Source organism: Cibotium barometz, chromosome 55 (assembly GCF_041138505.1).
Source record: "Cibotium barometz isolate CiBa-2024 chromosome 55, ASM4113850v1, whole genome shotgun sequence".
NCBI lineage: Eukaryota > Viridiplantae > Streptophyta > Polypodiopsida > Cyatheales > Cibotiaceae > Cibotium > Cibotium barometz.
Window position 1 is genome coordinate 5,949,296 of NC_141100.1, and position 16,702 is coordinate 5,965,997.

General features: G+C 43.0%; 1 protein-coding gene across 7 annotated transcripts in view; it reads left to right on the forward strand.

Annotated features, from left to right (window-relative positions):
- Window positions 1–16,702, forward strand: part of LOC147607291 (uncharacterized) — a 48,472-nt gene that overhangs the window by 26,723 nt on the left and 5,047 nt on the right. For 5 of the 7 annotated variants that reach the window (XM_086790735.1, XM_086790741.1, XM_086790740.1 and 2 more), the window contains exons 5-10: window positions 4,836–4,902; window positions 4,992–5,063; window positions 5,334–5,455; window positions 5,533–5,562; window positions 5,785–5,880; window positions 6,541–6,634. In XM_086790735.1, the coding sequence (XP_086646861.1) occupies window positions 4,836–4,902; window positions 4,992–5,063; window positions 5,334–5,455; window positions 5,533–5,562; window positions 5,785–5,880; window positions 6,541–6,634 (481 nt within the window). Of the gene's footprint in view, window positions 1–4,835; window positions 4,903–4,991; window positions 5,064–5,333; window positions 5,456–5,532; window positions 5,563–5,784; window positions 5,881–6,540; window positions 6,635–15,410; window positions 16,055–16,702 lie in introns of those variants that run through there. The other 2 variants (XM_086790742.1, XM_086790737.1) reach the window with 2 other exon arrangements.

Consider the following 16,702-nt stretch of genomic DNA (forward strand, 5'->3'; position numbering starts at 1 on the left):
GCTAGACATGTATGTGGGGTGTATTCTTGGTAAAATGCATCGGGCATCATTTCCAAAGGATGGATCTGTGAGAGCTGTTAAGAAATTACAGCTTATGCATAGTGACGTATGTGGTCCTATGAGGACACCATCTATTGGGGGATATCTCTACTTCGTCACTTTTATTGATGATTACTCCAGATATAGTTGGGTTTATCCATCAAAGCAGAAGTCAGAGGTTTTTATGTGCTTTAGGCACTTTGTAACCATGGCTGAAAATGCATGTGAATGTAAAGTTGGTACCCTTCGTTCAAATTGAGGGGAGGGAGTATATGTCCAAGGAATTTCATGCATATATGGCTGAAAAAGGCATAATGCATCAATGTATAGTACCATACACACCTAAGTAAAATGGTGTGATTGAGAGGAAGAACAGGTCTCTCATGGAGATGGCACGATGTATGGTGAAAGCCCAAGATTTACCTCATGGTTTTTGGTTAGGGGCAACTATTTGCGCAAACTGTGTGTTGAACAAATGCCCTGCCAAGGTCTTGCAGTCTAAAACTTCTTATGAAGCTTGGCATGGCAAGAAGCCTTTTGTGGCTCATTTGCGTGTTTTTTGGTTGTCTTGCTTATGCTCTTGTGCTTGAGCAACAACGCAGTAAGCTTGATGATAAGGCAGTTAAATGCATATTTGTGGGATACAGTTCAAAAAGCAAGGGATATAGACTATCCAGTCTAAAAGCGGATTTTGGTAAGTAGAGATGTTGTTTTTGTGGAAAACTCAGTTCAGCCCATACTTTCATGCAAAAAACAGCAGAATGTATGCTCACAGGACATGTTTGATTCGCTCCTACCTTTGTTTAATGGAGGGCAGTCATATGTAGAGCAATTGAATGCTCAACCAAGGGCTGAAATTCAGCCTTTGTAGGTGCAAAATCAGCCTTTTGATAAGGCAATTATTGAGGATGTAGTGGATGAGGAGAGAGCAGCCATAGAAGAATCTAGGCGTATGCTGAAATGGCTTGTGGAGACATCAAGGGGTAGCAAGTTGGCAGCTCCTTTACCTAGCAGAACTCGTGCAAGTTCTCATCATGCAGATTATTCTCATGTGGATCATGTTCTCATTTCTACTTTATGTAATGAGGAGGAACCTGTTTCCTTTGAGGAAGACAGGATGATGATCATTGGATGCATGCTATGGAGGATGAGTATAAATCTATACTCAAGAATGACACCTGGTATTTGATATATCTACCTCATGGCAACAAGGCCACTGGTACTAAGTGGGTTTACAAGTTAAAACGCAAAGCAGATAGTAGCATTGATCGCTACAAGGCCAGACTTGTTGCAAAGGGGTATGCCCAACAAAAGGGCATTGATTATGATGAGACCTTTGTACCCACATCTCGTATGACTATCATTAGGTGTCTCATTGCTTTGGCAGTACATCATGGGTGGAATGTACATCAGTTGGACATTAAGATTGCATTCTTGAATGGTGATTTACATGAGGAGGTGTGTTATCGCAGCCTCTTGGTTTCGCTGTGAAAGGAGAAGAGTCTAAAGTATGCAGATTGAAAAAGGCTCTTTATGGCCTCAAGCAAGCTCCTAGAGCATGGTATGAGAAGATTCATGCATACCTGGTTGCAAATGATTTTTGCAACAGTCCAATAGAGAGAATCCTCTATGTGAAGAGGAGTAAGGATACATTTTTGGTCATTGTTCTATATGTTGATGACATGCTGCTCACGGGATCCGATATAGATCAGATTTCAGCCTTTATGGCTGATTTGCAATCATCGTTTGAGATATTAGATTTGGGATCCTGGCATTGCTATTTGGGGATTCAGTTTATGCAGCATAATGATGGTATTGTTATGTTGCAGTTTAAATATATACAAAAGCTATTGAAGAGGTTTAATCTTGAAGACTGTAAACTTGTGGCTACACCTATGGAGACAGGTACTCGACTTAGTCTTCAAGATGCATGAGACTCTTTTGATGCTAGTTTGTATCAGGAGGCTGTTGGATCCCTTCTTTTTGTGTGCAACAAGAGGCCAGATATACAGTATGCGGTCTTATAGTTGAGCAGATTTATGTATAGCCTAGGTACAAAGCATTGGCAGGCTATTAAGTGGGTTTTCCGCTATTTACAGGGCACTCAGTATTTTGGATTATTTTATTCAAAGGGGGGTGAGTCACAACTGCATGCTTTCAGTGATTCAGATTGGGCTAGATGTTATGACACACGAGTGTCTACTAGTGGGTTTTGCTTTCGCCTTGGTGATTCATGTATATCATGGCTCAGTAAGAAGCAGCCTACAGTGGCCACTTCTAGCTGTGAAGCTGAGTATAGGACAGCTTTTACAGCTACGGTTGAGTGTGTGGCTCAGACGTTTTATGGCTGATTTGGGTGTTGGACAGTCGTCTAGCACTACGATTTTCACTGACAGCCAGAGCGCATTAGCAGTTGCGAGGAACCCAATGTTTTATGCTCGCACTAAGCACATTGAGGTGCATTACCGCTATGTCAGGGAAAGACACTCTGTAGGAGAGATCAGCTTGGTCTATGTGCCTACACATGACAACATGGCAGATTTATTCACGAAGGCTCTTTCTTGTGAAAAGTTCGAAGCTTTTCGTAAAGCTTTGGGCTTACTGCCTTTTCAGGATTGATTATTCATACCCTGTACATGTTCACATCATCACTCCAGGGGGGGATTTGTAGCATTATATGGTTGTGATGTGTGTGAACACACTTATGACTGCCGGGACACTTTTTCCCTCACTAGGAGGTTTTTTCTCATGTATGTATGTACACCCTCTTATCTACTCATTTTGGGGTGTGTACTTATCTTTTTTATCTGGCACACATTTGTTTATTCTAATCTAGTGAGTTTGTGTGCTCTCAAGCTTCTCTATCTTGTATGTGTGCATTGTTACAACCCTGACCCTAATTCCAACATGGAGGAGGGGCTGGGCAGCAGCGATCACCAGGACATAGGTGTCAGGTATGATACCGTACGGTTCACAAGTTATGATACTGTACGGGAAAATATGGTACGATATAAAATTTCTTCTTATTGTACGATAAAATGCGGTGTTCTAAAAAAATACTTATAAACTTAGGTATTTCCAATTCTAGATATGGAGTATTTTAGAAAGGAGGGAAGCATCATAGTACAGAGGAAGCTCAAACAGCCATAGATAAGCAAAAGAAAGACCATTATCTCCAAAAAAAAAAAATATTTTTAGGATTTTTTTTTGAAAAAACAACTTCAAAAAAATTTTTTTTTGGGGAAAAATCTCTACGAGTCTGTAGGGTATCGTGCCATACGATATTCCGTACGATCTGCCATCGTATGCCGTACGGAAACAACCCTGCACTAGGAGCTGGGCGGCGGTGGTTCTGTGGGCACTAGTGCTGCCAACAAAATGGGCATTGCTGCCGACGGGTTGGGTGGTGGCTGGGCGCCCAAATGTGGTGGCGCGGATGGCGGCATCAAGCTGAACGTGCGTCTGACACCATTTGTGGTAGTTAGGGTTAGCAAAGCCAACAGTTATGGAGGCTTAAACAGATCCATGGTGGTGTGTAGTAGAGAGAGAGAGAGAGATGTAACAAACCCAAAGAGAGAGACAAAGTGATTGCACGACTCAAAGATATTGGGTGTGGAGTACGTGTGTGAGAGCATATCTTGATACAGAGTTCTACATCCACTATTGGACACTGATGATGTTAGTGGGGATGTCGTAGTATCTAGTCCATATTATGCATAATGGGGTTGATAGTTATATAGTCTTGTGGGTTGACTACCATGAGTATATAACATGCACATTCCTAAAAGGTGAATTTGGGCATGTTCCTGGATTTACCTAGGTATCAGCCGTATTAGCAGACATGGCAGATTTCACGTTGTGAAGTTTTCGTCCGAGTTGCGGCCAATTGATATTGTGCTTATTCTTTCTATCTTTAGTGGTGCATTTTCCCTATCAACTACTTATTTGGTGTACTAATTCTTTCTATTTGCTACTTCCTTTAGTGGTAGGCTTCATTATGGCTTAGTTTGCCCTGCATCTCCGGAGGTTTGATAGAAACTCAGTACGAAGGGCTTTGTGTGAATATATGCTCTTATGTGTGTGTGTGTGAGAGAGAGAGAGAGAGAGAGAGAGAGAGCATATCTTGATACAGAGTTCTACACCCACTATTGGGCATTGATGACGTTAGTGGGGATGTTGTAGTATCTAGTCCATACTATGCATAATGGAGTTGATAGTTATAGAGTCTTGTGGGTTGACTACCCTGAGTATATAACATACACGTTCCTAAAAGGTGAATTTTGGCATGCTCTCGGATTTATCTAGGTATATATACTTTGATTGATGTTAAAAGCTTCAAAGAGTACAATGCTTTTATAGGCTTTTAGAGCCTTATATTTTGACACAACAGACACTGGGGCAATGACACATGGCAAGTGCCCATGACATTATTGCTTATCACATACACACACAAAACGGCTACAAGAGGCTGTTCACACGCACTTACTCACATAAGTGAGTATTTACATAGCCTTTTTCAAGGCATACTCAGAGACTCGAAGGACTTCATATAAGATAGCTCTCATGAGGGGATGCATAGAGGCTGAGAGGGTTTGGCAACTATCACGTCTCTTATCATGAGAGTCACATGTCATCACTTGGCAGCTTCAGGCCTCCACTGGTATGTACTGCACAAACATCACCCAGACCTTCCACATGCAGTCTCTTGCTACCATACAGTATTCACAGTTTGTAACCCATTCGTAAACATAAAACCTTGCAATTTTGGACACTATTCAAGTTTTTGAATTCTGCAGGAAACATGCAAATGCATCATGTGGATTTTCACCAGTTACTTCCAGTAGACAGGCTATTACCAATAAGGTGGTTCCCTCCTCTTTTTTTGAATCGTAAAGTGGCTGCTGAACTTCGTCTGTATGTTCTTCTGACTCAAGGTTTTGTTTGCTTTGCAGTCTGTTTTAGGCCAGAACAGTAGATTGCTTCCAAGGATACATAGGCATCTGGATTCTGTGGGTGCATCCCTGGTTCGTTGGCTGGTTTTTATTAATGAACTCACGTGCGTGCACATGCATGCGCTCTCACACAACACATGCACACAAGCACCCACATAATAGTTCTCTTCTAGGGTCCTTGTGAACTGTTTGAAAAAATCGACCATGATTCATAAATAGATTTTGAATCTTGATTTGCAAAAAGACTAGAAAATATATGTTTGACCATCAATTTTATGGGGATTTCTACACCACATTGGGCTTGCATTATTTTGTGAAGATAAGTCTGTGCTATTAATTCAGGACACAGCAATGGAGCTTTCTGATGATGAAGAGAAGAGGGGGTTAGAATATGCAAGGGATAAATTCCAATTTGGCAAGAACTCTGTAGTACATGGGTATGGCTTGCGCAGTAATTCTGGGGGGTATGTATGACAACATTCTTTTTCAGCAAAACGTTTTGAATCTAACTTGTTTGTATAACACATCATCATTGTTTCAGGAAGGAGGGCTTCAGGGTTGCATATCCAAGGTAAATAATCCAAACCCCCCCCCCCCCCACCCACCACACACACACACTTTTTTTTTTTTGGGTAATATCCAGTGCAGTATATTTATATGTTCATAAATTTAAAACCACCACACACACACACACACACACACACACACACACACCCACCTTCTCTCTCCATCTGCAATTGGATTATAGAAAGTAGCACAAAAGTCATTTGATCTTTGGCATGGTCGTTTATAGAGGTGACCCAGAGGGAGTTGAGGTCCAGCAATCTGATTTGAAGCATCTGGATGCTTATCAGTTTCTGAATGACACTGTCATCGACTTCTACATCAAGTAAGGGTGCTTCCATATTTCCATTTATTTTTTGGGACATTGTCTGCAGAGCTAAACAGAGGGGCCTAAAAGGGAGGAAAGATAGCTATGAGAGAACTGTGAGCTGGTAGAGCACCAGGGTTTCATGCCTAGGGAGGGGATGTGTACCACCCTGAGGTATTATGTACAGGCCATAACGTAATAGGGTCTGTAACATCTGCACAAAGGAAGGACAGACAGACCATATATTCACTGTAAGTGGCATCAAAATTACAAGCCCATTGTGGGCCAAACAGTTGAAGCATCCATGTCGATTGGATGAGGTAGGAGGCTTGATGCTTCTGTTATGCACATTTTTCTGTCTGCTTGGTGACTGGTGTGACCATGATGCATAACTTTCGCAAGAAGTTGGTTGTGACATGGCAACTACGGTGGCTGTGACGTGGCAATTATGGCGGCCCACGATGCTTATCTGTAGACCGTGTTTCCTTACCACGCCCTCCAAGGCTTATGTCTGTGGCAGATGTGTGTGAAGCCATCCTTAAATGTGCGTTAGTCTGCATCAATAGAAATTCTGTTTTGAAATGGCACACAATAAGATATTTAAATTTGACAACTTTATTATGGCAGTGCGTTTGCCACTGATTAGGCTTTGATATTGGCTGTTTTTATATGGACCAGGTACATCCAGAGACCTGAAAATTTGAGCAATGAGAAGAAAGAAAGATTTCACTTCTTTAATACTTTCTTCTTCAAGAAACTGCTTCTGGAAAAGGTTTGGCAGTGCTTGTCCTTTACTTGATATAGCACAGTTTCTATTATTCAGATACTGTAGTAATGCCTGGGTCCCTGGCCCTGCACACACACCTGCACATGCCTAACCAGCCACTCAAGTGGGTATGCATAAACCCCCCCCTCCCCCCTCCCCCCTCCCCCCCCCCAAAAAAATAAAAATAAAAATAAAAAATAAAAATAAAAATAAAAAAATAAAATAAATTTGCGTGTGTGCACATGTGCAGGCTACACACTTTTTTTTGGTAAATCCATGGACAGTATATTATCAATGAAATTTACATGAGAGTCTCCAAAACGGAGAGCCTCAACGGGAAATCAGAAGCAAAGAGACTATTTCTAGGCATGACTGATGAAGATCTCCTTGGTGGCAAGCAGCATAAACAGATTGCCGTAAGGAGCTTCTAAAATACTGATAAGATTGCAAGAACGGTTTCCCAAAATATCTCATGTTGTGATCCTGCCATATGGTCCAAAAAGCCCAATATCTGACCCAGTACAAAAGTAAAGAGTAATGACCATGATTGTAGGGAGTCTGCCAAAAAGCCAAAAGTGTTTCCCAAAAAAAGAGTTAGGGAAACGAAGGTGAAGTAACATGGAAATTTTGCGGATGAAGGCCTTAGTGCTGGAGCACGTCCAAAACAAATGAGGCACCGTTTCAGAAGGGACCATGCATCGAAGACAAGAAGCAGATGCAATCCTTCGTTTAGCAAGAGTGACCCCCACAGATAAGGACGCCATAGGAAAAGCTTTTGCTTGAGAGGCAATTTACTCCTCCATAAATTGCGAAGATTCTTTCCGTGCAGGCTACACACACAGTAAGAACTTTTGATCACCTCTCCTAAACTTTAAGCTCAGTCTAACAGTTGATTGCTTTCTTCAGGTGGTACATCACAACTTACATATTGGCCCATCTTCAAAGGATTCCTCTCGAAAGAGACCCTTTGATCTGGAGCTTGGCTTGAGTTCATTATTAAAGACTTAAACACCATCCTAATCACGTAATAACAAAGACAAACTGGAGGGGTTTTAGTCTTACAGGATTGACCTGAAGCTTCTCGTTTGCAACTTGCACTGCCCTGTTGGATATCAATGCTCCATCCTCAGATTGTATTGCCTAGGCACCGGCTAGTTCATGTTTGTACGCCCCCCATTATGAGAAGTAGCCATGGTTGAGCAGCCCGGACGCCCGGCATCCCCATATTCACACGGGAAGGTGGCCTAAGAGACTAGATGGTTTAGAGATGGATTGGATTATATTTCGCACATTGCCAAATAGGCTACGTGCTAAACTAGACTGTTATCTCACAATGGTCCACACACGGAGTAGGTAGACTTTACTCTTGGACACCTTGTCCTGACATTGCGGGCTTCAAACTTGGTCCAAGATGTGCCTGAATGGCCGTGGGAGGTGGGAATGCTGCTACACAGTGTCTAGTACATCTTTATGGGCCGAGTCTACACCACGGGTGGTGGCACTAACTATAACCGTAGACCTACGGGGTCATGTATGCCATGGCCATCCCGCGTATGCAGGCCTATAAAGATACATGGCTAGCTCCTTCTCCACACAGTTCATCGGTCATCACTGTGAGTTTACTCCCAGCTTCTAATAGCATATAGTCTTTGTCGTAGTAGTTCGAGATCAACCATCTCGAAGCTCTCTTCACAGGAGCTTAGGGTGTGGGACTTTGCCGTCTATTCTACATCACTTCAGTGGTATGGTATTCTTCTCTATTTTTGTTATTGTGCAATTTGATATTTGAAGTTTTGTGCTTTGAAAGATCCTACTTCTTGTGAGTGTTCTCTTGTATATATCGCACGTTGTATTCTCTTACATGGTATCAGGGCTCCGGCTCGGTACAAAACCTCTTTACTAATTGATGTCTAGCAATGGCATCTTTTTCAAGACCCTACCCACCACCATTTGGTGCTGATGGAAAGCTTAACGGCACCAATTATCCTCTCCGGAGGCTCAAGCTTAAGGCTATTCTTTCCTCCTATGAGCTTTGGGACACCGTCATCGGTGTTGATGTTCACCCGCCACCAACAAGGGATGTAGATGGCAACCCTGCGCTCCTTATTGCCGACCTTTTTCAAGCTTGGTCTCTGCACCATTAACACTAGCTTGGAAGATAGTGTGTTGACCATGGTTTAGCATGTCTGGCCCAGAAGCATGGGCTTTGTTGTAGAGCCAGTACGAGACCACCAATAGAATCTCGAAAACCAGCTTCAATAAGAGAAGCTGAATGAAGGTGAAACGACAGAGGTGTTTCTCACGAGAATCCAAGATCTCCATGACCAGATGATTGCAATCGGCATACGTGTGATCTCCCCAACCTCGCTCGTTGCGTTGTCTAAGGGCTTTTGTTACATCCTTGAATGTTGGTGTCAGGTCAACTCCTCTCACATTCGAAGAGTTCAGCTCATTACTTCGGGATGTGGAGATGCGGATGTAGAGTCGTAATGGTTGCAATTAGGCTTTCTTTGCTAGCATAAGGATAAGGATTCTAACACTTGAAATCAAAAGAAAAAGGTTAAATGCTTTTACTATAAAACAAGAAAGGGCACATAGCCAAAGAATGCAAGAAAAAGCAAGCAGATGTCAAGAATGGCACTCTAAAGACCAAGGAAGAATTTGCTGCAGAAATAGAGCTGTTTGTTGCCATTGAAGAAGTGTGCATTGAGATAGCTAATGTTGCAGCACATGATGATTCGTGGATCATCGAGATTGGGGCTTCTAAGCACATGACGAGTCGTAAGGATTGGTATTCCTCTCTAAGTCTGTGAGACATGATATCATGGTGGCAATGAGAATGATGCAAAGTGTCCAATCAAAGGTTCAGATACTGTTTCACTTATGTCTAAAGAAGGTTGTACATGTTTTTTGAGTTCCAGATATGAAGAGAAACCTCCTTTTTGTCTCGGCCATCACGGATCTTGACTTCACTTTGACAAGAATGGTGTAGTAATTCTTGATGGAGATGATAAGGTCATTGCAAAGGGCACGTGGAGAAACAACTTGTGTTTTGCAATCCAGGCCGATTTGGGAAGCAATAAACTTTGGCATGAGAGATATGGACATCTCAATATGGATACTTTTTCAGAGGTGCAGAAAGGTAAGCTAGTTGAGCATTTGCTACCAATTTTTGATAGTCCGGATGTATGTGAACTTGTGAAGCTTGCATGATGGGTAAGAAGCACCATAAATTCTTTCCATAAGAGGGGAGTTTCAGGGCTAAGGCTCCTCTTCAGTTTGGACATGCTTTTAGTTTGGACACATTGATCTTTGTGGAAAGATAAGTACAATTGCACTTGGAGGTCCTTCCTATTTTTTCACATTGATAGATGATTACAGTAGGAAGATTTGGATGTACTTTCTTAAGGAAAAGTCTCAGGCTTTTGGAAAGTTTAAGTATTGGCTTGCATTGGTTGAAATTAAGATAGGAACAAAATTGAAGTAGTTTAGAATAGACCGAGGTGGAGAATTCATGTTTGATGAGTTCTTGGGTTTATGCAAGAAAAGAGACATAAAGTGGCAACTCACTACCGCTTACACTCCGCATCAAAATGGTGTTGCAGAGTGCAAGAATTGCGCTATTGTTGAGATGGCAATGAGTATGCTTAATGGCAAGAATCTACTTGAATCCTTTTGGGCTGAGGTAGTTAACACGGTTGTGTATATTCTTAAGAGGAGTGCAACAAAGGCGGTCGAAGAGATGACTCCATTACAAGCCTACTTGGGTAAGAAACATTCAGCTACATACTTGAAAGTTTTTTTGGGTGTGAATGTTATATACATGTTCCAAATGCTTAGAGGACCAAATTGGATGCCAAAAGCCATAAATGCATCTACTTGGGTTATAACATGGAGTTGGAAAAGATATCGGCTCTATGACCATAAAGCAAAGAAGATCATAGCGAGCCGTGATGTGATATTCCAAGAACCACGTTGGATGGAGAAGGAGCTTCCTTGTACTTCATCATGCAACAAGGAAATCACCAAAGCAACACAACCTCCACATGCAGCACGGGCTTCCTTGCATTTTGATGGAGGCTAGCTCGTCCCATTTCCTATGGACATGGATTTTGAAGATGAGGAACAAGAACATGATGTGTCACAAAAAGGTAAGCCATTCCCTAAGTGGTATATGCAACTTTTGGATGGAGTAGAACCTCTGGCCATCTAGGATGCGCCTCAAGATGTTCATAGATCCAAAAGGTTAGAGAAGCAAAATCGAGCGCGGGACAATCTTGTGAATTTTTCTCTTATGACAGGGGTACCCAAGATTCAAGAGCCTACCACCTTTGTTGAAGCACAAGGAGATCCGAAGTGAATGGTAGCGATGTAAGTAGAATATGACTCCATCTTGAAAAGCCACACTTGGGACCTTGTAGATCGTCCTGGTAAAATGGCCCTGGCATCTATTTTTATCAACGTTCTGGATGGGCTTTCACATCATCCTCCTTCACACGCAACAGCAGAGAACCTTTTTGTTGATAAAGAGCGCCACCCCGTCGTTGACGCTTCTCCATACATGTGCAATTTTTGGCTTAGCTGCATTATTATTATTATTATTCCCCACCACCACCACAAGCGTTTGGAAGTATCTTTCCGCTACCTACCCGGCCGGCCTCAATTCAATTTATCCCCCTTGTGTCAAAATCATAGTGAACTCATTTATCAATGTGCTTACCCTTCACCTCCTCTCCAAAGGGTCATAAACCCATCTCATTATTTGGCCGTTGCTTGGTCTCATAAGTTTATCATATGATTCATGTGTGTGTGTGAGAGAGAGAGAGAGTTTACAATTAAATAATTACATTGAATATTAATAATAAACTCTTGCATTGTGGGCATAAAAAACTATGTATAGTTTTGTATAGTTTGGATCACATGGGGATATACTCTAATCTAGCCAAGACGCAAGGTAATTAGCACTAAGTGGGTTTACACAACAAAATACAGATCTGATGGTACTTTGGAAAAGTACAAGGCACGGCTGGTTGCCAAAGATTTGACACAAGTTGAAGGTTTAGACTTGCTGGAAACTTTGGCCCGTAAGGCTCCTGTCACTAGCCTAGACATTTCTTAGTATGAAAGGGGTCTAGTGGATTCTGAGACGTCTAAATATTTGGAAAGTACAAGCTTTGGGAATGGGGGATTACCCAATACAAAAGATCTAGCGCTTAAAGCTTGGTCTTAGGCACTCGAGATGGTTTCTTGGACACAAATGGGCATTGGAGTATTGAAACATGGGTCTACATGGTGCTCACATACATTTCTAATAAGGTGGAATAAAAGGATCACACTCCTAAAATACTCTTTTTGAATAACCCCCAATGGAAATTCCGTTTGCATCAGTACGTCCGTAAGCTAGGCAAATGGGGGGACTTGTTGAAGAACCTTTGACAGAATCTCTTAAATTGGGACATGTGGCACAACAGTGGATCGAAGTGAGACAAGTAGCCTCACACTTGTCATCTTAGCTCTCCACTTGTCATTATAGCTGTTGCTTGCCATGCGCTCATGAGAGTCCGAAATCTATAAATTGGAGTCCTCTTTTCATTTCAACAGGCTCTATTGTTGCGAACTAGCCTCTACCATGTTGACAACTCTTCTCTATTCTTGATGGTTCTTTACTTCAAGGTTATGGCTCTCTACCACCGCTACAGGTTACTCTCTCTCTCTCTCTCTCATGATGGCATGCATGATACGCAGCAAACCGTCAGTACCTCATGACATTATCCGAGCAGAGTTTGCTGCGCCTCCTATGATGGTAGAGGCCATATTCCAGACTAGATGCCTGCTAGACAGATTTAGAGAGATGCCACAGGACAGATTGTCATACAGAGCTTTTGAGGCATCTAGACAGCTGGCTGAGGCAGGAGACAGAGGGTCATGGTATGCACAGGTCATACATTGGTTCTCACAGCATGGCCTAGACATGGATCATCTACCACCATTCCAGTATGACAAGGATGCACCACATATCCGTCTCTCTCATAGTGAGAGGAATAGAGTATTGAGACAGGACCTATGGCAGCTCTATACACGAGAGACATGGATATCGCCTACATAGCCTCTTCCATTGAAGATGCTGTATACTACAGAAATCACTTCATGAGTATCACTGATGAGAGGCCTAGATACATGGATGGCTTTTTACCACACGGCTCCCGAGTAGCTATTGGTCAGCTTAGAGTCTCATCACATCGATTGGAGATCGAGACTTGCAGAGCAGCACGGATCCCCCGAGAGGAGAGGGTATGCAGGAGCATTATGTATGCAGATGCAGAGCTTATACAGCCATCAGAGAGAGATATCCCATTTTATTTCAGAGAGCCACATCCCCTACACCAGCTCTTTGAGACAGCAGACCAGCGCATACTGGGGAGATTCATTCTAGACATACAACGTCACAGAGAGATCATCATTACAGGCTCAGGAAGTTCCAGAGGGGGGACGACAAACACAGAGTACTACATTCTTTCAGAGATCCACCCCACTCCCAGCCCACACAGCAGGGAATTACTCTCCAGAGAGTAGAGACACTCAGAGCCCGCAGGAGACAGAGGACACCTGGCTTTCGGACACCGCGCCTATACCAGAGAGAGAGATGACAGAGATCAGAGCTCAGTTTCACAGAGAGGGTGCGGAGCGACTAGCTCGCTTCAGAGCAGACCCAGGCATGTTCTTCAGGACACCCCCTTCATCGACTAGCTCGCTTCAGAGCAGACCCAGGCATGTTCTTCAGGACACCCCCTTCATTGATGTATACCATTTTATACCCCTAGTATGGTACAGGATGGAGCTAGCTAGTTTGCATATCATGATTGTATACCCCATTCACAGTTGTATCCAGACACATGCACACTTTTTCTTTTCTTTCTTTTCCTTTTCTTTCTTTTTCTTTTCTTTCTTTTTCTTTTCTTCCGATGACCGCAAGAACACAGTTGTATTATTTTTTGTCTCATAGGCCGACTTTGGCCTCTCGTAGACGTTAATATATCTTTCTTCTTTCTTCTTTCTTCTTTCTTCTTTCTCTCTCCACCGCCATCGAGCTACCTTTCCACGTGACATAGCTGAGGGAGACCTTTCGGCCATACTTGTCAACCCCATGCCTGACATTTTGGAGAGTGGTATACCAGCTACTCGGAGCTGATGTTGCTCCCATGTTTTTATGTTCTTAGTTTTCCATGAGTTTCCATGGACAGTTTTGTATCACCCCAATGAGATAGCTATATTTATGTTTTCATTTTGTTTTATTTTCCTTCCATGATGAGATATGCCATGGACATTATTGTACCACTTTGGTCTCATAGGCCCATTGGGTCTTTAGTAGACGCTTAATGGACATCGTGAGGCTAGATGCAGAAAGGACATGGTCCAGCCCCCCCTACCACTAGGCACAAAGATGGCCCACTATCGGCACCGTTTTCTACATCTCTCCCCAGATGGCTTTGTGACACGGTCTAAATACATGGACACCCATCTCTCACATGGCATTCACAATGCCATTGGACAGATCCGCACTTCATCACATTAGCTGAGGGTAGAGACTGGTAGATACGAGGGGACGAAGCCAGAAGACCGCATATGTCAACTTTGTCACTAGGAAGTGGAGTCAGAGGAGAACTACATATGCCGATGTACTGTGTACTATGAGATACGAGGGAGATACTAGTGTCTCTTCCGAGAGGGTTTTGGACCATTACGACATGTGATGGAGTTTGAGGATCAGGGGTGTTTGGGGCTTTTCTTATTGGAGCTGAGACGCCATCGAGAGGCTCTCCTACGAGCTAGGGCAACACACCAGGATCCACCCTGCCAGCGAGCCATGACAGATTTTTTCAGGGCCAAGACCACCCCGGCAGATACGACCTGGACTTCCGCTACCCCCTCGACGAGCCAGACGTCCCATAGACGTCCTTCAGGAGGAGTCACCCTTGACAGAGCCATAGCACTTTGTCGAGCGCCTCGGCCACGTCCGCTTCATCACCGGTGGATTAGAGCCATCATCACCCGCCAGAGGAGACGACTGCCCCACCACTTTAGTTTCTCTATCTTACAGCACCCCATGAGAGAGATCCTGAGATTAGGAGATTACACTAGTCTTATGCTAGTTGAGCCATTATTGCTCGGCATCGGAGGCGCCTACCTTGCTTCTACGACCTCTCCATTCTATACAGCCCCATGGCGGAGATACTTGATCTAAGGAGAGGGCAACACTTCAACTGATCAGCGTACATGGATCTACCTGATATACATTTTTCAGTATTTCCCAGTATTTTCTACTCAGTATCATCTCGGAGTCTTACGGTTCTGTTCTTATAACTGTAGGACAATCAGTTTTATTGTACTTTTTAGTCTCATTTAGTTGTTCTCTTTGATGAGACACCAACTTCAGATGTACTCTCAGTTTTGGTCTCATAGGCCACTATGGCCTCTTAGAGACGTTAATATATCATTTCATTTCATTTCTGCTCATGTACCTAGATCAGGTTTTATAGTTCTAGATTTCTTTATTACTATTTTGTACCCAGGATGATGTACCTCATGGATATGATGTAACCTTTTGGTCTCATAGGTCATTTTGGCCTTTTGAAGATGTTAATACAACTCTCTCTCTCTCTCTCTCTCTCTCTCTCTCAGGCTGCCCATGAAGTATACTGGCTGTTTGGGACTGTTTTGAATGCTTCCATCGTGAAGAAATCTTGAAGGCAAGGGTGTTTGATGATTATATTATGATTTTCAGGTATTGGGCTTTAGTCTTCTTAATTGGTCATATATGGACAGCCATTGGACACTTGCTATTGCCATTGGGCATGAAATTGAGTCATTGGGCACTTGTTATTGCCATGGGGTATTGTATCTCAGCCATATTGGCTTATGGACAGCTTTTTGGGCCCATGATTCAGCTATATTGGCTTATGGACAGCTTTATGGCTTATGGTTCAGCCATATGGGTGCGTGGACAGCTTTATGGACTTATGGTTCAGCCATATGGGTGCATGGACAGCTGAATGGACTTATGATTCAGCCATATGGGTTTATGGACAGCTATGTGGGCTATCGGATAAGCTATGTTTGGCCAGTATCCACATGGAATTATACGTATTCTTGGCATTTTCATGGGGATTTTTGATGACATCCCATGTATATGAATTATTCATGGTTGTATGTGGATAAATCTGGAGTGTGTGCTCCCCCAAAGCTTGTACATGATATTATTCTCCTTGGGTAATAAAATACTCCAAGGGGGGAGGGGTTGGCCCGTTTTGGCTACTATGTTGTGTTAGATGTGCACATCTCTCTTTTATAGTTTTGTGGAATTAAGTGGCGTATGTTTTAAGGTTGTGGCCAATTTAAGTGTTTAATTACATAAATGGTCAAGTGTTTTGTGAAACCCCCTGGTGCCGCTTGCTGTGGCGAGCGGAGTTACAACTCCATACAGTGATTCTCAGGCTTTGACAATGGTGATGCATCTTGTAACTCAAAGCTGAAAAGGTGAAAATATTGATTAAAAACCTTCCGTCAATCCTCCTCAACCTTGTCCAACTCATAGCGGCCATATTCCATACATACATCAAACGTCTTCGAAAGGCCAAAATGACCTATGAGACCAAAAGTTACAACAATCTGGTCAGATGAAGTACAAATGTCAGTGGTGTAAAACAGAAACAAGTGAGAAAAGATCTAAAGATCTAAGATCTAGAGATCAAGAGTAACATGGAAAAATGGGAAACTTGGGAAGCTACTAAGAGGGGACGAAAGTGTCCACACAGAGACACCTCTAGGTGTGTGAGGCTCATGAATATGTGTGAGGGTATAGACGGGCCCTTGGTGGATGAAATCCCTCATAGATCGCTGAAGCATGAAGACAAGCTCCTCCGGGGTGAACTGCCTGGAGGGTATTGCTGGTGATTTGCGATGATCTCTCTAATCCTCCCATGCCATTTGGACCTGCTATGGATACCCTGAGGTCTAGGGCATTTGTCCCGACATAGCTAAGAGGCACGCTCAAGAGTGACCCTCTGGATGTGGATG